This window comes from Balaenoptera musculus, chromosome 8 (assembly GCF_009873245.2).
Source record: "Balaenoptera musculus isolate JJ_BM4_2016_0621 chromosome 8, mBalMus1.pri.v3, whole genome shotgun sequence".
In the NCBI taxonomy this organism is placed as follows: Eukaryota; Metazoa; Chordata; class Mammalia; order Artiodactyla; family Balaenopteridae; genus Balaenoptera; species Balaenoptera musculus.
The window spans coordinates 10,159,355-10,183,243 of NC_045792.1; the positions used below are offsets into that span (position 1 = coordinate 10,159,355).

At 38.9% G+C, this 23,889-nt stretch overlaps 1 protein-coding gene across 3 annotated transcripts in view; it reads right to left on the reverse strand.

The window, feature by feature from the left end:
• Positions 1-3,400: 3,400 nt before the first annotated feature.
• JHY (junctional cadherin complex regulator) overlaps positions 3,401-23,889 on the reverse strand; it is a 60,228-nt gene continuing 39,739 nt past the window's right edge. For 2 of the 3 annotated variants that reach the window (XM_036862133.1, XM_036862131.1), the window contains 5 exons: positions 16,348-17,009; positions 11,919-12,213; positions 6,488-6,568; positions 5,578-5,706; positions 3,401-3,598 (listed from right to left, as the gene is read on the reverse strand). In XM_036862133.1, the coding sequence (XP_036718028.1) occupies positions 3,401-3,598; positions 5,578-5,706; positions 6,488-6,568; positions 11,919-12,213; positions 16,348-17,009 (1,365 nt within the window). The remainder of the gene's footprint in view (positions 3,599-5,577; positions 5,707-6,487; positions 6,569-11,918; positions 12,214-16,347; positions 17,010-23,889) is intronic. The other variant, XM_036862132.1, reaches the window with a different exon arrangement.

The window sequence follows — 23,889 nt, forward strand, 5'->3', positions numbered from 1 at the left end:
TGATATTGTAGACCATTTGCTATCAATTCAAAGTTCTCAATTAGCTCCAGTGTTGTTCTAATTACTGGATGTGTTTTCAAGCAACTCCCAGCTAATAACTGTTGGGATGAAGAGTCATTTTCTCGCTATAGACTAGACTGTGCATGCTCATGCTTACTGTGATGTTTTGACAATGATTCATTAACCAATAATAAGGCCCCAATTGGAACAATTAGACATCGATGCCTTTGCTAGGCTGACCTTTTATTTTGTTCCTCAATATTGTCTTTTCTTGAGTTGGTTTCTAGATAACTCCCAAGAGACTCCTTACTCTACAAAGCAATATCATGAAGACAGCTGTCATTAAATTCAGCTACTTGTACAAAAGCTCCCTCTAGGAGGATGCTCTTGTTAGAAACTCAAGATGGAAAAACATCATAAAAGGAGTCTATGATAAGAGAGAATACATGATTTAAAGGTCCTTTATACCAGTTCATAGAGATTAGGGAGTTAGGCACTATGTCTTTCAATGGCTTGTATAACATCTGGTCAAATCCAGGCCCTCCATCGTTACGTCACTCAAGTTTATGGTTCCTTGTCTTCTAATAGGCAGATTATTTTTATTTCCTAAATATCTGAAACAGAAATATGATAAAAATTGATCACTGATCCACTCAGGTCTATAAAAGATCAATATTATTGTTAATAGTACAATCGCCTTTAAAGGAGGAGCCAAACAAGTGTTTGTCATTTACTGCTTTTGCAGAATCTCTACCGTGTCTTAGTATCATGGTACCTTAGTGACATTCTGCTGGATCTTACCATTGTGGGATGACTTGGGGCCAGATGAAGCCTATTTTGATCTATTCTTTGATTTCAACCCCAAGCTTTCAGCAAGTATGTTCTATTTCTTTAGTCAAACTCATTTTAGATGCTACCTGTCACTTTCAGTGTTTGTGTACAAAGAATTTTGATTGCTCTAGGGCCATATATACTGGATGGTAAAGCTTTGCCTTGAGTGTAAAGTTCCTGTGAAATGTTGTTTGATATCAACTGGATCATTGAACCTGCTTCAGCTGGGTGTGGGTTCTTAATAGTAGGTGTGAAAGTGCCTGAAGGATTTAATGCTTAGGCTGAGAGAAACAGTTAGGGAGAGGTATTTAAATGTTCTGAAAAAAAAATTGAAATAGTGTCTCTTTTATTGGTCAACATTTGAGTTGCATTGTAGATGTCTCTTACAACTTCATCAATGTAGTAATGAAGTTGCCAGACTGTACGTGTTAAAAGTGCAAGGTAGATAGTAAAGCATATTTCTAAAAATGGAACTTAAATGATGGAAGTTCATGTCCCAAATTGAAATATATAATTACATCCTCCTTGCCCACACAGAAAAACAAGAACTCTCTTCCCACAAACAAATAATCAAATAGTGCTGTCCTTGCTGTTGAAAGATTGGAGTTTAGACCTGGCTAGTCTCCCATTGTAGGACTGAAGGACTTCAGAGTCACTTATCCTTTCTTTTTTTTTTTTTAATTTTTATTTATTTATTTTTTTTTATTTATGGCTGTGTTGGGTCTTCGTTTCTGTGCGAGGGCTTTCTCTAGTTGTGGCAAGTGGGGGTCACTCTTCATCGCGGTGCGCGGGCCTCTCATTATCGCGGCCTCTCTTGTTGCGGAGCACAGGCTCCAGACGCGCAGGCTCAGTAATTGTGGCTCACGGGCCTAGTTGCTCCGCGGCATGTGGGATCTTCCCAGCCCAGGGCTCGAACCCGTGTCCCCTGCATTGGCAGGCAGATTCTCAACCACTGCGCCACCAGGGAAGCCCCACTTATCCTTTCTTGATCTCCATTTCCTCTTCTGAAAAATTGGCACTTGAACAAGATAAACCCCTTCCAAGCTCTAAATTCCTTTAAGATAATTTAGTAGAAATGGAATGTTTAAAAAATTTACCCTGTCCCTTTAAAAATGAAAATATGGAAATGTCTCTTATGCATTATTTTTAGCTTCCAGAGCAAGTTTTAAAATATAGGGAAGTTTAAAAATATAGGGGAAAAAAATCATTCTATCTCATGTTTCTAGAAAAGTCTTTAAACATGTACCTTGAAGGGTCCTCTTCTTTTACAGATACATTTTAGGAGCAGCTTGGGCTGTGATTTTCCTGAACTAACTCCTCATATGTACTATGATTTTCCAAATACTACTGAAACATGATTCTCCAGTTTACTGTTTATCTTCAGATACTTGTTATCTTTTCAGACTTTCAATGCTGTTTCCAGTATTAAGAAAAAGTTTTGTACAGGCAGCTTTTCTACCACATTTTGGTATATGTAAAATGTGTACAATATAGGAATAAATCTCCAAAGCCAGTCCTTATGCCACCTGTATAGAGAAACAGATTTTCGCTAAATTATTGTTAAATGTGTCTGTTTCTGGATGTAGCCATCTAAGAATGCAATGCCCATCTAGTACAAGCAAGTAAGTAAAATTTAAATCCTAATTTAATAGGATTTAAAATAGTCCCAGGGACTATTTTAAGACCTGGGAATTTCACAATGTTTATGCAGTTTCAAAAGATTCTTTAAAAGGGAAAAAATATTTATTAATATTGACATTCAGTAGTAAACTAAGGGATGTTTTTGTCTTACCTAATGTTTTTGTGTGGAAGCACACATTTGATGATATTTTAAGATATTTTTAATGGCAAGATGTTCAGCATATTTATACACTTGGAGTCAGCAGCTTTGAGAAACTGTCTCTCTCAGAGGTGCCCGAGTTGAGTGCTTTTGGACTTGGTGGATTTCTAATTAATATCTTGACGCTCTGTTAGAACAACATTGAGATTTGTTTTACTTGAGTAGCACATCTAGAAGCACTTTCATTTTTAAAATTTTACATATAAACCCTTGGCTAAATTTAGAGATTTTTGAAATATTTTGGAAATGATATCGCAAAATTTACCAGTGTTTAGTCCAAGTTGAGTTCTTTTCAATAGAAACTGAAGTGTTTATAGTTTTTTTAATCAGAAAAATGAGAAAGAAACACAAGGAGATACATTTATTTCTGGGTAACTTTAAGAGTTTCATTATGCTAAGAAAGGGTAGCGATCATTTAAGAAATTAGAAGAGCCAATATAAAACCAAAAAGAAATCAAAGGATCCAGTATAAAACCAAAAGGCTTTATTCCCTAGTTCTTATTCAGCCCCAATATTAACTGATTTGAAAATAAATAATTAAAATAGTTTTTCTTCCTGGAAAGTAAAATATGGCGCCGTAATGTAATAGGGCCCCATATTTTAAATCCTGTACGAAGCAAACATGGACTGCAGTTAGATGATGCTAGGTCATCACTCTCAGTGCAGAGCAGTGGGTTGGAGCTTCTCTTCTCCAAGTCCATTCCCTGGGCATCTCTGGTCATATCTTGTCTATACAATGTGAAGGGCTTTAAAAGCAGCCACAGCCTGTTTTTCCCTTTCATGTCTGTTCTGCAGTACTTCCAGCAGTGAGATTTCAGGTAAAATGTCTTCTTTTCCAGCATGGGTTGGATTTTTCTTTTCCTTTGAGGCTTGATCACTCAGATTTGAAGGTTTGGGTTTGGGGATGGTCTTAGCATATTCCAAAGCCTAAAAGCATAAAGATAAAATTTTATTTGAGATGGGAAGTGAACCCTGGATTCCTTAACTTAAATCTAGTCTTAGGAAAGGTTTATTGATAATGTAATTGGAGACTATTGCTACAATAATGTACTAAGGGATGGATGGAAATGGAGACCAAATGGAAAATACAAATAATGCAATATAATGCACAGTTTAAACAAAATAAATTAGCCACGTAACAAAATGCTGTGGAAAAAAAGAGAGTTGAAGAATGATATGTACAGTTGTGACTCTGGATATTTTCTTTATAAAACTGAGTTTTATTCAAGTGCTTGAAAATAGATTTCTTATGTGTTTGATCTATTTAGCTTCTGGCAGTCTTATTAAAACCAAACCTCTATTAAGGAGATATTAACTGACCTTTCCATCCAAAGAGGACTTGTTACAGGTTGAGACCAAAGACATCACTGTAGTTGAGATAAAACTGAGTCTCCATTATTACACCAACTATTCTTGTTTCTGGGTTCTTACAACTCTGGCAATTATTTATTAGAGGTTGAAAATTTTTTTTTCCTTTTCTTTAGCGTATCTATAGATACCTGGATACTAAAAAAAGGCAGTCTTTTTTTCAGTGATGTCAGTTCTGACAGGCATTACAATAAAAATGAGATTACTGAATATGATTTCTAAATCTGCCTTTATATGTTTTACTTTTTTAAAATTAACCATTTTTTAAAATTGAAGTATAGTTAATTTACAATGTTGTGTTAGTTTCAGGTGTACAGCAAAGTGATTCAGTTATATATATATATACGTGTATATATATACATATATATATGTGTGTATATATATATATATATATATATATATATATATACTTTTTCAGATTCTTTTCCATTATAGGTTATTACAAGATATTGGATATAGTTTCCTGTGCTATACAGTAGGTCCTTGTTGTTTATCTTTCATATATAGTTGTGTTATATGTTAATCCCAAACTCCTAATTTATCTCTCCCCACCCCCAGTTTTACAGTTTAATAAGAGTTTCTTGAGAGCTGAAATGGGAATGGATAGTATATGTAGGTCCTAGAAGGGGAAAAATCTCCAAAACAGAAAAACTCCAGACTTTTCAGTGTGTGTAGGTGACTTCTATTGGAATTTCTAATTATAGACTTGTTGCCTTGAATCTCTTCATGAACAAATAATGGACTGGAGAAAAAAAGAAAAAGTGGCATCATGGAAACTCAATCAAGTGGATTGAGGTCTTCAAGGTCTGAGGAAGAAAGGCAATAGATAGAAAATATGAGAGTCTGTGAAAGAGAACACGAAGTACAAATTCCTAAAAGCACCAAAGGGTCACTTGTCCCTCATGCAAAGGGTCCCATGTCCTTACCGGGACTGAGGCAGAGACTTGTACTGCAAACCTCGGTGTCTCCATAGAACGTATTTCATTCACATAACAACTTAGAGTTGGATGACTTCTGAGAGGGAGAACATCCTGTATTTATCATTTTTATTGAGTAAAGAAACCTATATAGTACCATCCCTTAGGAAAAATATAGGGAATGAACTTGAGAGAAACAGTGAAGGACTTTCCTCTGACATAAGCACCCAGAGATGGCAAGAAGATGCTAATTTCTTAAAACTTATTTAATGGTAGAGAAGGAAATTGATGGTTAATCAGGATTATTAGTTTTTTTCTACAAAATCACCTAACCATTGAATTTTTGTGTGAGAAACTCAAAATACTATACTTGGAGGAAAACATGTGGAAGACTAAAGATAACAGTGAACTTCAGGGAGAAAAATAGGCTAACTTTCCAGCATCATATGTGTGTATATCATTTTTACATCAGTATCTGTGAATGATGGGGAGCCGCAGGAACAGTAGTAGCTAAATCATCCTCTGTGTTCAAAAAACGTGGGGAATTTATTGTCATGAGGTCACAGAGGTTTCCCTTTAATTCTAATTAAAAAGACAATTGCCTTGGTGAGAACTTCTTACCTTCTGCCGAGGGACAGCACATTTATTTTCAGTCTTTGCTATTTGTGGCTTTGACGGGATGGATAGTGCCTTCAAGTTGTATTCCTTTACTTGTTTTGCATATTCCTTTTGCTGTATTAATTTCTGCATCTGTTCAGAGAAACAAAGTGAGGGTGACTCACAGGTCCTGCTAGATCGCTCTGTTCTCTATTTAAATTGACACTAATTTTAGTGAGCTGGGCATACAGTATCAGCCGCACGGGGGAAATGGGATCACCGCGTGTAAGGTGACAGCAGTGAAATGGTTAAGTTAATGTTTCTCCTACAAATAGTTTCTCTTGAGGGGGGGAATGTCACTGCAGTAGCACACCCAGTGTTCACTTAACAGTGGCTAAATCACATTCAGCCTCTTCTTTGTTGCGTTTACCCAATTTATTTTCATTTTTGCTTCCAACTTTGAACTCTACTCTCTTTTTATGCCTTGAGTGCAACTGCAGTTAAAACACATTAAATGAAGATCTCCTTTCACTAGAGGCAAGAGAATAAAGTGGATGCACTTTTCGTGGCTTGGGAAACTCTTACCCTGAGTGTCTTCTCTGTAGCCACTCTTCAGTATTATCAAGATAACTCTACTGGGAAAGACCAACGACCATATAACACACATCTCTTTTCATGTGCATGTGCCCCACTTTTCTGTTTGGGCCTTCAAAACTAACTAAAAGGTGGATACATAAAACAACATTGGCTGAGTAATTTTATTTTATGGTAGAAGGAGTGCCCGGGGCTTATTACCAATGCTATTTCAGAAGGGTCTCTATTCAGAGGGAGACACTTGAATTAGGACTTGGTTCTGGGGATATCTTTATCCAGTTTTGCTGGAAGACAAAGGGCAAATCCAATCCTGGAAATGCTATATGTACATCACACTCACTTTGTCTCTGATGGACTCAAGGTCAGGTCCGAGGCCTCCAAGCTTCATGTCTCTGTTCTGATAACCTTTCAGCTTGGAACTCTAAAAATACAATCAAAGAGACAGTTTCTTTTAAAGACTTGTATGTCCCCCACCCTCAAGTTGTCATAGCCACATAAGAAAGGGAAGAAGCAAAATGAAGAATGGCAGCCTGTGTGGACCGTGGGACAGTGGGTGTGTTTCCCAACAATTCTTCCATTTTAATGGTCGTCATTGATAATCGTTTCCTTGGTAATTTGTAGCTGGTGAGCTAACATGTTTGGACTTTTCCACTTCTGCAATAAAAAACATTGAAATTCTGAAAATTATAAATAAAAAATTTCAAGTGAGTAAAATGCTGCTTTGTTATTAACACTTTTAACGTAGCGGATACATTACTAATTTGCTGCTGCTGCTATGAGTAGTATGTCTAGTTTTGTACCGTTCACTGAACCAACTGATCTCCCTGGAAGAGACGATCTAAACGAGTCAGGTAAGCACACTGCTTCGAAGAGAGGGCACCCTGTCTAATGTCATAATACTCAAAAGAAAGGAAACATTTAAGGGTTAAGAGTCTAAGCAAGACCCACTGAGAAACTCATTTTATTCAGTGTGATTTTGGATATTTTGAAAGGTACAAATAATTTTATATGATAATGCTTATTACTCTTGCATATTTAAAGGGACAGAGTAACAGACTGTGGCTATTTAATTATTAAATTATGTCAGTTGAGCACAGTAACAGGCAGGAAAAATACTAACGCGCTCCTGACTGTAGGACAGGTTAAGATATTCCCCAAACTCCCACTTTTGACGTGAAGTCTGACTTGCTGCTTGCAGCAGATACCCAGTCTGAAGCAGCTTAGCTTTAATCATTCCACCAACTCACAAAAGATGTAATGTAAAGCATGAATAATTGCTTATTGCATCCCTGTTGAAGTTCTTACTATCACCTCGAATGAACATCGTGGCTGTCACAGAAAAACAGAACTGAGGGTCTAGCACTGCAGACTGACACAAAGGAAAGAGTGTGGCCCGAAGGGGTCATCTCCAAAAGCCACTGACTCCTTGACAGGCTGAGCAGCTTCCAGTGAAGAGATGTTTCTCAAGGGAGAGTGATGGCTCCTAACAGAGTTTGTTCTGGGTGACTGGCAATGAAAAATCCTGGATTTACTTGTTGGCTTCAAGTAATCTTGATTGGTTCTCAGTGCTGTAATTTTGTTTGATCTCTTTCCATCAAAAATCTTTTTAACAGCTTTATTGAGATAAAATTCACACACCACCAGATTCACCCATTTGAAGTTGTACAGTTCAGTGGTTTTTAGTATAGTCATCAAGTTGTGCGAAAGTCACCACAATCCAATTTTAGAACATTTTCATTGTCCTAAAAAGAAACCCCATACCCATTAGCAGTCCCTTCCCTCCCACCACCTCCAGCCCTAGGCAACCACTAAGCTACTTTCTGTCTCTTCAAAAGGCTTTCATAGTCAAATAATCCCTAGAATTTACTTTGATTTACCTCTCTTTGGCTGTTACAAGACCAAAAGGTCACAATGGCACCATGCCCCCCCCCCAATTTTTAAAAATTAAATCAACAATAATAGTCTCATTAGGTCTCCAAACACAGGGGGAAAATAAAAGCATGTTTTCAAAAAAATCCCCGGTGGGGTTTGCTGCTAGTCTTTGCATGAGATGCACACAGGGTGACATCAGCCAACCCTGGCTCTAGCTGACAGCTGACCAGACCAGATCTACCCCTTGGAACTGGTGTCCACTGGTCGTGGCTTTGGCGGAGTCTGGCATAGGATCTCCTGGTGGAAGGTTTCTGCCGGCCATCAATCACACGTCTTCTCAAGCCAGAAGAGTGACTTTTATTGTAAACGTGGGGCAAAAGGTGCCTGACTTGAAAATGACATTGACTGTCCCGGGAGGACTTGTTTCAACTCTGAGAGGTCGTGCCCCGCTGTGGGGGACACTGCGGGGCTTTCCTCCAGAACATTCCTCAGATGTGTAAGGGTGAGAAAGTTACTCAGAGATGGGACGGAAAACAGTGCCTCAAATACTGGGGAACAGCAAGTGAAGGAAGTTTGCTCTGCGGTTGCTAAACTTAATCCAAATAAACCTCGTCTTAGAAGCAGTCAAGCAGCAACACCCGGATTTGTCTGTGACAACAAACACACGAGTTAATTACTGCAGCTCAGCTCAACACAGCTGTCAGAGAACTCCTTAAGCGGTTATTTTGTGGCAGGTTGCGGTAGATATTTTTATTACTGTTTGTCATCACTTGTGCTGTGTTAATCTTTCGCTGCCTGATGTCTGGATTCAGTGGCATGGACAATGCTGGGTGTTCATAAATTGGTCACAACAGAACTGCCAGGAGAAGAGGAACGGTGCTTGGGCCTATTATCTTGACAAATCCTCCAATTTTTAATGTGATTCAAGTCGATTCCCTTGGAAACCACGAGATTTGCTTTGACTAGGAAATGGGCATGACCTGGGTAATGAGTCTCTCTGCCTGGGGCCCCGGCTACCTGCTGTCCTATACAAATAGCTCGGTTCTAAATCATTTTAGCTTCTGGAATGGCTTCCCGGACGAAGAGTGCTTCTGTGTCTTTGTCGGATGTAGGCTGAAAGTCTTGGATGGAGAAAATGGATACGTGTGGATTGCAACATCTCTGAGAGAAAGCAGGAAGGCAGGGATTTCCCAAGTTGGAAAGAGGGCTTGGGAAGTGGTAAGTGGAAGTTCTCTTTCTTCCTCTTCCCTCCCCTCCCCGATCTTAGATGTCTCATGATACACACCATCACTGGGTACTGTCCTCTGCCTTCCCTCGGTAAAACACAGATTCAAACTACCAAGAGGAGAAGGAAGGGAAAGGAAACCAACATTTAGTTGATGTCTATTCTTTGCTAGGCACTAAGCTAAGGTTTTAATACATTATTTCACTTAACTGTCAAACCAAATCTATAAAAAGAACAATTCTGATTGTGTGTATGAGGAAATAGGGGCTCAGGTGAATTAATAACTTGTCTGAGTCACAGAGAGATTAGGTGATGAGAAATTAGAAATGGCTGAGTGCGTGACTTCCACTAAACCCTGCTCATTAGGAATTGTTAAAAGCTTGCACTTTCAACAATAATCCACAGTTGGCAAGAACCCTAACCCAGAAGGTTCTCTTCCGAGGTAGTGAGTTTGAGCTCTTTTTTAGGCCCTGGTAACTCGTAAATTCCAGAGTGACAGGACGCCCTCACCTTGAGAATGTGTTGGTTCCTAAGCTCTGAATACATTTCCCTGTAGAAATAATAACACACACAGTGTCTGGCTTCCTAGTCCAGTCTACAAACCCTATTCCATTTATGAAGTACTTGAAAACAGTACTAATCGTACCTCAGATTAGGTACGATTAACTGTCAAGTAATGATGTTTTGGTGGAAAAATAAGTTACTTATGAACCCAGGAACACATTTCTTCTTATTTACAGTGAAACTGGGGATCATCCCAGCTCTAAACAACCAGTAGTGGTTACCACAGCCTGGGCAAGAATTAGGTACCCTGGCAGGACGGAGGATGTGAGGGAGGGTCAGATGAGGAGCTCAAGGAGCCCTCAGGTCGGCGTGTGGGAAGGGGCGGAGGGAAGGACCCCGGGGTTGTGAGCGAGCTGGAGGCCTAGGCTCTCAGATGGCGGCAGTGGGCTGGGGCGTTTCATGTGCATCAACCTCTGAGGTTCTATCTCAGGAGGACACACCAAGCTGGTCCTCCTTTTCTTCTCTGCAATATGACCCACTGTCATTCTAGTCCAGCTTTCCCTTCTTCTCTTCAAGGCCACCCTTTCCTTTTTTTCTGAGGCTCCCATGTGGGTGTCCACTGACTTCACGATCCCCATTCCTGGGGTGCCCTGCATCTGCCCTGCACACCACAGCCAGAGCAGGCTTTCTAAAACATTAATCTAACTGTGGTTAAAATTCTTCCATGCCCCCCGCCAACCCCCTTGCCTCCCCACCAGCTGAGGGATTAGAGCCCTCCTTCTTCCAATGACGAGCAAGATCCTTGAAGACCCGGTCCCCGACCTCCTTCTCCACTGTCACCTCTCGACACTCAGCGCCTCCCACTTTGAGTGACAGCAGCCCTGAAATGCATCAGTTCCCAGCATGCTTTGTGTTCTCTCAAGCTTCAGAACATTTGCTCACACTGGTCCCTCTGCCTGAAATGCTTTCAGTCTTCCTTCTTTTGCTAACTCTCAATCATCCTCTAAGGTGCCTCATGATCACCTCCTGAAGCTCTGCTTGACCCGCAGGTGGGGATGTGTCCTCCTCTGTGTTCACTGTGCATCTCTCTCTCTTATTTCAACATGATACTGCTGGGGACAGGGCGTGGCTCGTTTGCTATACATCCCAGCACCTGACACAGTTCCCGGTAGGAATTCAACACATATATGTTGAGTTGAACTAAGGATGGCTCCGTAAATCTGCCTTATAGTGGACGCCCCACTGGTGTCCACTGGTCCCCCAGCTTCTGGGAGTGTTGTCTGCTATGGCTCACAGTCGAGTCCCTCCCTAAGAACTGCCCTCAGCCAGATGGAGCGGCTGTGCCCAAAGTTGCAACCCTCCCCCAGAGACAGTCAATAGCCAATGGCTGATCCATGTGGGGGAACATCTGGGTTCCTTGCCTCTGAAGGGCCATCCCAACTTCAGAACCCTCATGGGCTTGGCTGAGGCATCCTTTGCACCAGCCTCAAAGCCGCCCCTTCTCCCTCACCCGGCCCTGCCCCCTCCCTCCCCGACAGGGGTGGTTCCCCGGTAACTCTCTTGCTCACAAATCTCCATTTCAGAGTCTGTTCCTGGCGGGGCCAATCCACCACAGGACTATTGCTTCCAGCTAGTAAACTGGGCAACTATTTCCCTGTTGCCCGGTAAAGCAGAATGCATTTTCCAGCCTTTTCCTTACTATTTGACACTAGAAACAAGTGATCTTTCCTGAAGGGTTTTTATTGTTTGTAACAGTAGAGAAACACAAAGGACATAAAAAGGCTCCTTCAACGCTCCTTCATTTCTTCCTGGAAACCTTCCTCTTTGCCTCCCACCCCCATTTCCCTTATTTAACAAAGCAGACCTGATGGGAAAGACCTAAGTGCACAAGGGTGCTAGTCATGGTGAATCTTAGGTAAACACAGAACTCAGTAAAGCAAACATTTCAGAAGAAAGCTCAGTCATTGGCTGGCTGTCCTGGGTGTTTTACTGCAGGAGCCGAGGTGGGATGAAGGCTGAGAAGGGGTGGGGACTAGAGAGGAGGAAGGAGGGGGAGGAGGGAGGAGCACCAGCAGCATACCTATTCCAGGCCCGTGATAAGGAGAATGAAAATCCAGGTCCCTGTGTATTAGCAAAATAAAAGGTTAAGTAAGTAAGATGCTTTTATTACCTTAATGCTGCTGCTTTTCCTATGCTTCTTCCCCTTTTCCAGTTGAAACAGATAGCCTTCAGAATTGCTACGGCTAATTTTCACTTGGTTTCTTTGGCTTCTCTCTGAACTGAGTTGGGATTCACTTTCCACCCTTGACGGTATGGGTGGAAACGTGACGCCGGGTAAGGCCCCTTCCTGGGGATGCGCCTCAGTCAGATGCATCAGGGCTTGCTGGTGCTGCTCCATCGTCCGGGTGAGCCGTGAGTCTAGGGAAGCACTACCAGGTTGGCTCTCAGAGGAAGAATGGAACTTCCTTAAAGGAAAAAAAAAAAAATAGCACAAATCTGTTAATGAAACCTAGATACATAAGACTTTTAGCATAAAAGTCTTTATGAACCATTAATTTGATGTCTTTATCACTCCCCCAGTCAAATTAATGTTCTTTAGCTTAATCTTTTCATAAATACATTAATTTCTTAATATCCTCTATTTTTTCTTTAGGATATTCTAGCTCTTGCTTAGAACTTTCATTTAGTGCATTCAGAAGAGAAAAAACATCATTCTGAAAAATCAAAGGCATTCCCACCACAAAACACCTGGACAGGTTGGATTAAATTAAACAAATGCCCTTTTAATTAGATAGTTGGATTTGTAAGAGAGACAGGGAATCTTCAGAGACCACAAACTAAACAGAAACTAAAACTAAAGCAGATTTAGATAAGATGAAGCTATGGCTTTCTTTGAGGGAGTTTGGACCTAAGTGCTTGAGTTTCACCATTCAACACTGGTATGGGATATGTGAGATCTTGGCTCTGTGTCAGGCAGAGAATCAGAACTAAGATGCCTGCGTGAAGGCTGTAACCCTTGAAGAGCTACACCCTCAATAAAATGGCAGATTAGTGAAAAACTCATTCACCAGCCTTGGGCAACAACAAAGCAAGCCTATCTGTCCTAATGTAGGCTCTGAGGTGGGAAAAAAATTCCCTGTAAATAGCTATGGGACAATATTTGGGGTTCAAATTTACCTTCCCCACATAATCATGGAAATCCAACACCAAGAAATTAACATAAAGTGATCCTAGAGGAAGGATACCTCTGTAGTATCTGGCAGAAGCAAGTTCTCTGGAAGGATACATTCCCACCCAAGCCTGCCTAGGTGTCTACAGATAAGATGGATAAGTTCACAATCCAAAATCCTAGAACATGTGAGTAAATAACCTACGAAGTATGAGAATCAGCAGATACACATGCACACACACACACACAAAGCAGTAGTAGATTTCTAAGAACTTAAGGTAATTGAATATTAGATAGCATTCATAAGGAAGCATGTTTATAATGATTAAAGACATGAAAGAAGAAATCAAAACCCTGAGAAATATATTCTGAAAAAATAACAGGAAGGTTTTAATCAGAACCATATAGAACTCCTAGACATGAAAAACACCATTACTGAAATTTACAACTCAGTGGATACACTAAAGAGCATATTGGAGCTGAAGAGACTTAGAAACTTAGAGGAAATTTCTCAGAAAGAAGCATAGAGGGATAAGAGATGGAAATAAGAAACAGTTAAAAAGACACAGAGTCTAGAATAAGAGAATCAAATATACATCTACTTGGTGTTCCTGAAGGAAAATTAGAGCAAATTTGGGAGACATAATATTCAAAGGACAAATGGGTGATAATTTTCCAGAATTTATGAAAGAAATGAACCCTCAGATTTAGGAATCCCAGAAAAAATCACAAGCAGGATTACAAATTTCAAACCTAGATACATCACAGTGAAGCTTCAGAACACCAAAAACAGAGACCTCAAAACCAAGAAGAGAAAAAAAGACAAAGACAAAAAGAATGATAATTACATTGATAAAAGACTTTTCAAAGAAATAGAGAAGCCAGGAAATAGAAAAACAGTGTTTTCAAAGAGGTTAATTCTTTATCAAGTTAAACATAATTTAAGATAGAGAGGAAAGTAAAGGAATTTCCAGTAAATTTACCAGTGAAATGTACTTGCTGAAAGAACTTCTAAAGGATCTACTTCAGGAAGAAAGAGTAAAATGGAAAAAAGAATGGGAGGCAAAGACAATAATAAACAACTGGTTAAATCTAAAACAGCACTGACTCTATACAACAATAATAAAACAACAATTAGTTTTAGAGATATAAGATGCTGGTTAAAAATAATATGTATGACACAAAGGGTGACTGGATTAGAACAATCCAATGATTTTGAATATGTCTGCAGAAGAATAGAAATTTTAACACTAGACTAGTTAATAATGTAAGTTTAAAAAAAAAAGAATAGAAAGAGAATATGCATTTCCAAATCAGTAGAGGGAAAAAGCAGAAAGTTCTATCAGTTCAACAGACAATATTAAAAAAATAAAGACAATACGTATTGGAAAAAGTAGGGTGGCTAGGACAAATTAAGATAGTAGAAATTAATCGAAATATATGAGTATCACAAAAAAATGTAAGTAGTTTAAAGTTTAATATCTGCCCACAAATAACAACAAAAGAAAAGCCAAACAAAAAAACACATGAGAACTAAATAGTTTTACTGGAAAATTCTATGAAATCTTCAAGAAGCAGTTCCAATTGTACATGAAGTCTCCCAGAGGATATAAAACGGGGGAATTATTTTAAGGCTGGTATAATCTTGATAACACATCCAGACGGGGGCCAATGACAGATTGGAGAATTTTAAGCCAGTCTCACTTCCTGCATGTGAATGTTAAATCCTAAACAGTGTTAACAAATCAAATCAAGCAATATATTAAAATAGTATGACAAGTTGGGTTAGTCCTAGGAATAAAAGGATGATGGAATGTTAGAAAATCTGTTAACACATTTAGCCACATAAAGGATTCAAGGAGAAAATTTTTCAATTGATGCAGAGAATTTGATAACATTAAACATCTATTTATGATAGAAGTTCTTTGCAGGAAAAAAATAGGAATAGGAGGTCATTTCCTATTTATCTCCCTAACTACTAAAAATTAAATATTTTTAATGGCAAAAATGTTAGACTCACTCCCTCTAAAGTCAGGAAGAAAAGACAAGAATGCCTGCTATCTATCTATCACTATGTCTTCTAGGAAGCGAATTCCTAATCTTATTAATTGTACATTCCATACCTCCAAGTGGAACACTTAAATGTCTTCTGATTAATTCATGTGTGTCAAATTGTCTCCCTACTTTGAAAATAAGCTCCTTGAAGGTTCCCATGCATCATACTACTTTTGTATCTTTTATAGCATTTTAGTCCTATATCCAGCCATATCAGGTATGTAATAAACACATTTGACTGAATGATATCAAGAAATATCCCGATTTTAAAAATAACTTTTCTTTCTTCTAATTATAGAAGTAATGCATCTACATTGTAGGGAACTTGGACAGCTCAGAAAATATGAAGAAGAAATTAAAAATAATCCCAATCTCTCTTGCCAGAAATAACCACTATTGACATTTTTGTGCGTTTTTCATCTTCTCTGCACATTTTGACATAGTAGATAGAGCTCATACTCCTTAAGTGTAATTTTTGTACTGTATGATTTTCTCTTTATAGAAGCATTTCTTCATAAACATGGTTTTTAATGGTTACATGATATTAAATATTATAATTAATCTAAACATTTCCATATTCAATTATTGTTGTCATTTCTGTAAATGATATATATATATATATATTATTGAAGTGTAGCTGATGTACAATGCTGTGACAATCTCTGCTGTACAGCAAAGTGACTCAGTTATACACATATAGACATTCTTTTTTTGTATTCTTTTCTGCTGTGGTTTATCACAGGATACTGAATACAGTTCCCTGTGCTATACAGTAGGACCTGTTGTTTATCCATCCTAAATGTAATAGTTTGCATCTACTAACCCCGAATTCCCGGTCCATCCCTCTCCCTCCCCTCCTCTCCCTTGCTAACCACAAGTCTGTTCTCTATGTCCGTGATTCTGTTTCTGTTTTGTAGATAGGGTCATTTGTGCCATATTTTAGATTCCACGTATAAATGATATCATATGGTTGTAAATGATATTTTTACACCCACGTGTTTTTTTTTTTCTGTATTTTAGATTATTAGGATAGACCATTACAGAGTTGGAGAGAATTTGTTCCCTGTGAACATTACTTGCGACCCTTAAAATATACTGATCTTTTTTGACTGGGTCCCTCTGCCCTTCTCCCTCCAACCTCTGGTTTAACGACAGTAGAAAAAGTAAAGGAGACAGGGAAGAAGAAAAGAAATACATCAAAAGTGGACTATTTTCTGCAGAAATCAGAGGCAAGGACGTCGTTAGGAGAATTTTTCCTCTTGCCTGACCATCGCCATGAACACCCCCCGCCCCTCCACCCCGTCTTCCCCCTCCTATCTTTCTCTAGCAGCCTCTCATTACTCTAGAAAACCACTTGAGAACAAGGAATTCTTACCATAATATTTCTAAGTTCTTATACTTTGTTTCTGTATAAGTCCCTTTGGGTTGCTTCTTATTTTCAGTTGATCCATTATCATTTATGTTAGAAACAGACTGAGAGCCTTTCTGGCTAAGGGATGCATGCTTCTTAGTAAGTTCATGAAGATAGTTCAAGTCCATATTGGAAAGAGTGTCAATGTGCAGCTGCTGATATGAAAATCCTTTCTCTTCTTGGTCTTTGTGTCCTCTTTCTGTATTAACATTCATCATTGAGTGATACCTGGTAGAATTTTTATATAATACCTTGTCAGAAGCCTGGTGTGGTGGAGCAAATTTATTGGAGGTTACTTTGGGTTCCTGGCTTCTCTGTATACCTGAGTATTGTAAATCATTGTTCGGGGCATTCATCATCACGACTGTTTCCTGTTTCACTGCAGTATCTATAGGCTTATTTGGGGTTTGCTGCTGTCTGGAAGAGTTATTCTGGTTTCCTTGACTGACAACCAGCTCTTCAGTCACCAAAGACTTTGGGCCATGCCGGTGTTTATGCTGTTTTCGAATCTTGTGCTTGGCTGGTCTTCTGGAAGGTTGTTGGCCATTGGTTGTTTCTGAAGATTGACCTCTGGGTCCACTGCTTGATTTTGCATTTTCAAATTGAGACCAGTGTTCCTGGTAATCCTAAAAAGATATTTTTAGTTAATATAAAGTTAAAAGATTGGCAGTCTTCACAAATTTTAGTGTTTCTCAAACTGGGAGTTAAGACTTCTAGGAAAGTGACCACAGAATTGAAAAGAGATAAAGAAGGAGAACAGAGGGTCCTTTCCTCATTTCAGACAATGAGAGGCTGATTAGCTGAGTGGTTCCTCCTGGCAGTTTCAGATTATGAATTTTCTAGAAAGAAATAGCTTAGAATGGGCATTATATTAAGGGCAAGTCTTTGACTTAAACTGTTGTAAAATGAAGTATTACCAAATGGGGGAAAAAAGCAGCTTTACCTCTAAAGAGCTGCATACAACGGAAGTGCAAATCAACATCAAAATATGCAAGTTTATCTTAACTAAGATGAATATTTAAAAAAATATTATCCAGAAAGAACATCAACAATTTGCTTTACCCACCAAGTACAAGTTTAATATGAAATACAATTCAGATTATCAGATCTTCTTACTCATATAGGTCAGAAGCTAGAAATGATCTCTTCACCAGATGAAACAAATTAGATTTTATTCAGAGGATTATAAAAGAGTCTGCGCGGTGATAGGACATCTGTGAAACCACAAGGGTTGTTTTGCTTCTGTTCCTTAATATAGCCTGTACTTAGGCAATCAAACATCTGGGGGAAATATTTCAATTTCAGAGCAGTCTTTATGCTTTCCAAAGTCTTGTAACAACAAAATGTACTCCTGGTATAATAGATACACTATGTAACTATATTGTGCTAAGCCATTTAGACATATTTCCCGAGGAATAAAGCGCTCATTACTTTGTGAAAAACTAGCTGAGTTAAGAGGCCTTTGGAAAGAATGATTAAATGCTTACTGAAAACAGTCAGAGGACCATATGCCTCAGTGTGTTATATAACTGCAACATAATTCTTCCTTGCTGAACACACGTATAAAAAGCCCCTGTGGCCTGTATCTATGCAACGTTAATCGAAAAATGCAAGTTACCCAGATCATTTGAGAAAAAAACTTGAATAAATCATGTTTTTGCTCAAATTGTTTTAAGGATAAGTTCAACTTTTATTTCACTTTTCTGATATAATTGCTAAGGCTCATCCTACTCCTGTATAATATCATTTAATGGTATTCTATTTCTCATGAAATCTCATTATAATGATAAGGTTGAGATTATTCAATTTAAAACAGTAATATACAATATGACTTCTTATATCAGATTTTCAAGTAAGAATGACTTATAATTCAAAATTTAGAGTAAGTTTTTAGAATTTGAACTTTCTGAAGGATTGGCCAGGTTCTTAGTAGCTCCTCTAAACTTTAAATTTTTACCTGCAGTGCTCCAAAAAAGAAAAAAACTTCCTTTTCTGTCTGTATTTCAATTAAGAAGGGTCCTTCCTTTCATGCAGTATATTGAGCTGCATGGGGGAAATGTGGGCAAGAAGGCTCTGCCAACAGACAGCCCAAGAGCATCCTTCCTTGTAGTGGATCCAGAAGAACATTGTTATTTACACTCTTGTAGGTGTGTTCATGAAACACAGCAGCTCTTTTCATGGCTGTCATCACTGTTCTTGAAGCTCAAAAAAGATCCCTCTTTGCTATGACCTAGAGATATTTATTAACGCTGATAATGTCATTCTTTTCAATATTTGTTCAGCCTTCTTTTAAATTGAAGGATAGTTGATTTACAATGTTGTGTTAATTTCTGTGGTACAGCCAAGTGACTCAGTTTTACACATATATACATTCTTTTTTTTTTTTTCTAGCATAGACTCTGAATGGTTTTCCCTTGTACACAATGCTTTCTATTGGCTTTTTTTTTTTTAAAGATTTCATTTTGCCTTTATTCTTTTTTTTTTTAAATTTTATTTATTTATTCATTTGTGGCTGTGTTGGGTCTTCGTTTCTGTGTGAGGGCTTTCTCTAGTTGTGGCAAGTGGGGGCCACTCTTCATCGTGGTGCGCAGGCCACTCACTATCGTGGCCTCTCTTGTTGCGGAGCACAGGCTCCAGACGCGCAGGCTCAGCAATTGTGGCTCACGGGCCTAGTCGCTCCGCGGTATGTGGAATCTTCCCAGACCAGGGCTTGAACCCGTGTCCCCTGCATTGGCAGGCAGACTCTCAACCAGTGCGCCACCAGGGAAGCCCTACATTCTTTTTTTATACTCTTTTCCGTTATGGTTTATCACAGGATCTTGAATATAGCTCCCTGTGCTATACAGTAGGACCTTGTTATTTATCCATTCTATCTATAATGGTTTGCATCTGCTAATCCCAAACTCCCAGTTCATCCCTCCCCCACTTCTCCTTCCCGTTGGCAACCACAAGTCTGTTCTCTATGTCTTTGGGTCTGTTTCTCTTTCGTGCATAAGTTCACTTGTGTTATATTTTAGAATCCACATATAAGTGATATCATATGGTGTCTGTCTTTCTCTTTCTGACTTATTTCACTTAGTATGATCATCTCTAAGTCCAACCATGCTTGTTCAGCCTTTAAATTGCTAGAAAAATCAGTGACCAGGAACTCTTTTTCTGCTAGCATCTGACTGTACTTGTCCAGCTCTCTCTCTTTCATTTCCACCAAAAAAACCTATCAAGAATTTTTTTCCTGGGGTACCAGACCCCAAATCTTGGGTTACCACTTGTTCTTAATCATGTTATACCTTTTGCAGCTGACAATTCAGATGACAATAGTGCTCTTCACAGGGTGCTTTGTCAACAAGGCCAAGGACTCATCATTTCAGGAGAAACTTCAATTGCCTCGAGTGTTAAATCCACTGTTCATGTAAATGTAAGTGCCCAGAGACGGCATTACAGTCTCCAGAAAGAAAGACGTCTATGGGCTTGGTGTGATTTCTCTCACCTTCCGAGCAGCCTACTTGAGATCTGAGGTTTACTAAAGATTTATTACCTACAATTGAGGCATCAGGTGTCACTCTTTAGGTGGCAAGGCCCTAGTTCCCTGAAGTTAATATACAAAGCCATTCTCAGGCTATTTAATCTCCATCAGCACCGAAATCCTCTATTTCATCCCCCTCTCACTGGGGTTCTTTTGTTACCAACACTCACCATCAGTCCGGACTACATGCACTCAGAATAACTGCTTAATGGCAGTAGGTTTTCCCAGCACACACAAAGCAGAGTCCTTTGGCTGGAGCGTTAGCACCGGGGTCTCCTGATGCCTAATGCTGGGATGATAATTTCTCAGTAAGATCTGTGCTCAGTTATTAATGCTCCTTCCTACTGTGCCATCCAAAGGAAGTCTGCCCCCAACCCTGAGAAAGGCAGCATCTGGCTATTTCTCTTTCACGACTTTTCCCGTTTACATGACATAAGCAGAGGGGAGAATGCATGCTTTGATGTCAGCCAAAATGTTAATCTGCTTTAAAACAAAAGCCGTTCTTGTTCTTAGTCACCCTGATCGACCCTGGAGTCCTGAGGGTTGTGCCTGGGCTCCAAGATTAGCTCTGAAGTTTCTTTTGTGTTTACTAACAACAAAACACACATTCTTTGAGTCTGGGTTATACATTCCATTCGATAATATTAATAAAATTTAGAGAACACAGTAGCTCTAATTTTCAGTGCTAGTATAGAAGGACTCTATGCTCAGGTGAATAAAAGCGGCATAGCTCTGTTGATAGTGCTGGAGGAAAACCAAATGAATAGCTCTTTGGAAAGGTGGGAAGATCACTTAGGATGTGGTCACAAGGATGTTGACATAAATAAGTCAAAGATGCTACATATCTTTCGCGCTATCATTTCTTTTCCTTGTCTAGAGAGGCATCAGTTATTTTATTTAGAGGCAAGAAAGGAAACATCCTGTTTCATCCTTTTGAAGACTCACGTATTTGGGGAACTTTCTTCTTTCCCACTGACAGCATGCTCCTTTCCCGGGAAGGATCTTCTGCTGGTGGGAGTGTACCCTCTTGCACTGGCCAGCAAGGGTCTGACCCTTAGCTCAGTACTGTGTCTGGTTCTGAGCACACAGTGGAAATGGGATTTGGAAAATCTGTGAAGATTCACAGGAGAGCACAAAACGATTCAGGGCAACAAGACCTACGTGGACAGGTAAAGTGATGACGGATTGCTTGGCTTGAAGTAAGGATTTTAGGCATGTGTAGGGCACTTACATAGAAAATGATGAGGATGACCATCAATTCTCAGTATTTTTTTAAAATAGATCTTTATTGGAGTATAATTGCTTCACAATACCGTGTTAGTTTCTGTTGCACAACAAAGTGAATCAGCCATATGCATACATATATCCCCATGTCCCCTCCCTCTTGAGTCTCCCTCCCATCCTCCCCATCCCACCCCTCTAGGTCATCGCAAAGCACCAAGCCAATCTCCCTGTGCTATGCTGCTGCTTCCCACCAGCCAACTATTTTACATTTGGTAGTGTATGTATGTCGACGCTACTCTCACTTCACCCCAGCTTTGCCCTCCCATCCCACATCATCAAGTCCATTTTCTATGTCTATCTCTTTATTCCTGCCCTGCAACTAGGTTCATCAGTACCATTTTTTTTTTCAGATTCCATATATATGTGTTAGCATGCGGTATTTGTTTTTCTCTTTCTGACTGACTTCACTCTGTATGACAGACTCTAGGTCCATCTACCTCACTACAAATAACTCAATTTCGTTTCTTTTTATGGCTGAGTAATATTCCATTGTATATATGTACCACATCTTCTTTATCCATTCATCTGTTGATGGACATTTAGGTTGGTTGCATGTCCTGGCTATTGTAAATAGTGCTGCAATGAACACTGTGGTGCATGTTTCTTTTTGAATTATGGTTTTCTCAGGGTATATGCCCAGTAGTGGGATTGCTGGGTCATCTGGTAGTTCTATTTTTAGTTTTTTAAGGAACCTCCATTCTGTTTTCCATAGTGGTTGTATCAATTTACATTCCCACCAACACTGCAGGAGGGTTCCCTTTTCTCTACACCCTTTCCAGCATTTATTGTTTCTAGATTTTTTGATAATGGCCATTCTGACTGGCGTGCCATTCTGACCAGTGTGAGGTGACACGTCATTGTAGTTTTGATTTGCATTTCTCTAATAATTAGTGATGTTGAGCATCTTTTCATGTGCCTCTTGGCCATCTGTATGTCTTCCTTGGTGAAATGTCTATTTAGGTCTTCTGCCCAATTTTTAACTGGATTGTTTGTTTTTTTAATATTGAGCTCCATGAGCTGTTTGTATTTTTTGGAGATTAATCCTTTGTCTGTTGTTTCATTTGCAAATATTTTCTCCCATTCTGAGGGTTGTCTTTTTGTCTCGTTTGTGGTTTCCTTTGCTGTGCAAAAGCTTTTAAGATTAATTAAGTCCCATTTGTTTATTTTTGTTTTTATTTCCGTTACCCTATGAGGTGGGTCAAAAAATATCTTGCTGTGGTTTATGTAAGAGTGTTTTTCCTATGTTTTCCTTCATTTGTAGTTTATTTTTGTGTATGGTGTTAGGTAGTGTTCTAATTTCATTCTTTTACATGTAGCTGTCCAGTTTTCCCAGCACCGCTTACTGAAGAGGCTGTCTTTTCTCCATTGTATGTTCTTGCCTCCTTTGTCATAAATTAGCTGACCATATGTGTGTCGGTTTATCTCTGTGCTTTCTACCCTGTTCCATTGATCTATATTTCTGTTTTTGTGCCAGTACCATACTGTCTTGATTACTGTAGCTTTGTGGTATAGTTTGAAGTTGGGGAGCCTGACTCCTCCAGCTCCGTTTTTCTTTCTCAAGATTGCTTTGGCAGCCCTTGGGTACTGATATTTGGGGGGAAAAAAGAAACACCCATGTGTTAAAAAAAAAAAAAAAAGATTGCTTTGGCTATTCGGGGTCTTTTGTGTTTCCATATGAATTGTAAAATTTTTTGTTCTAATTCTGTGAAGAATGCCACTGGTAGTTTGTTAGGGATTGCATTGAATCTATAGATTGCTTTGGGTAGTACAGTCATCTTCACGATATTGATTCTTGCAATCCAAGAACATGGTATATTTCTCCAAATGTTTATGTCGTCTTTGATTTTCTTCATCAGTGTTTTATAGTTTTCTGAGTACAACAAGTCTTTCTCCTCCTTAGGCAGGTTTATTCCTAGGTATTTTATTCTTTTTGTTGCAATGGTAAATGGGAGTGTTTCCTTAATTTCTCTTTCTGATTTTTTGTTGTTGGTGTATAGGAACGCCAGAGATTTCTGTGCATTAATTTTGTATGCTGCAACATTACCAAATTCATTGATTAGTTCTAGTAGTTTTCTGGTGGCATCTTTAAGATTTTCTATGTATAGTATCATGTCATCGGTAAACAGTGACAGTTTTACTTCTTCTTTTCCAATTTGTATTCCTTTTATTTATTTTTCTTCTCTGATTGCCATGGCTAGGACTTCCAAAACTATGTTGAATAAGAGTGGTGAGAGTGGACATCCTTGTCTTGTTCCTGATCTTAGTGTAAATGCTTTCAGTTTTTCACCATTGAGTATGATGCTTGCTGTGGGTTTGTCATATATGGCCTTTATTATGTTGAGGTAGGTTCCCTCTATGCCCATTTTCGGTAGTTTTTTTTTTTTTATCATAAATGGGTATTGAATTTTGTTGAAAGCTTTATCTGCATCTATTGAGATGATCGTGTGGTTTTTATTCCTTAATTTGTTAATGTGGTGTATCACATTGATTGATTTGCATATATTGAAGAATCCTTGCATCCCTGAATAAATCCCACTTGATCATGGTGTATGATCCTTTTAATGTGCTGTTGGATTCTGTTTGCTAGTATTTTGTTCAGGATTTTTGCATCTATGTTCATCAGTGATATTGGTCTGTAATTTTCCTTTTTTGTGATATCTTTTTCTGGTTTTGGTATCAGGATGATGGTGGCTGCGTAG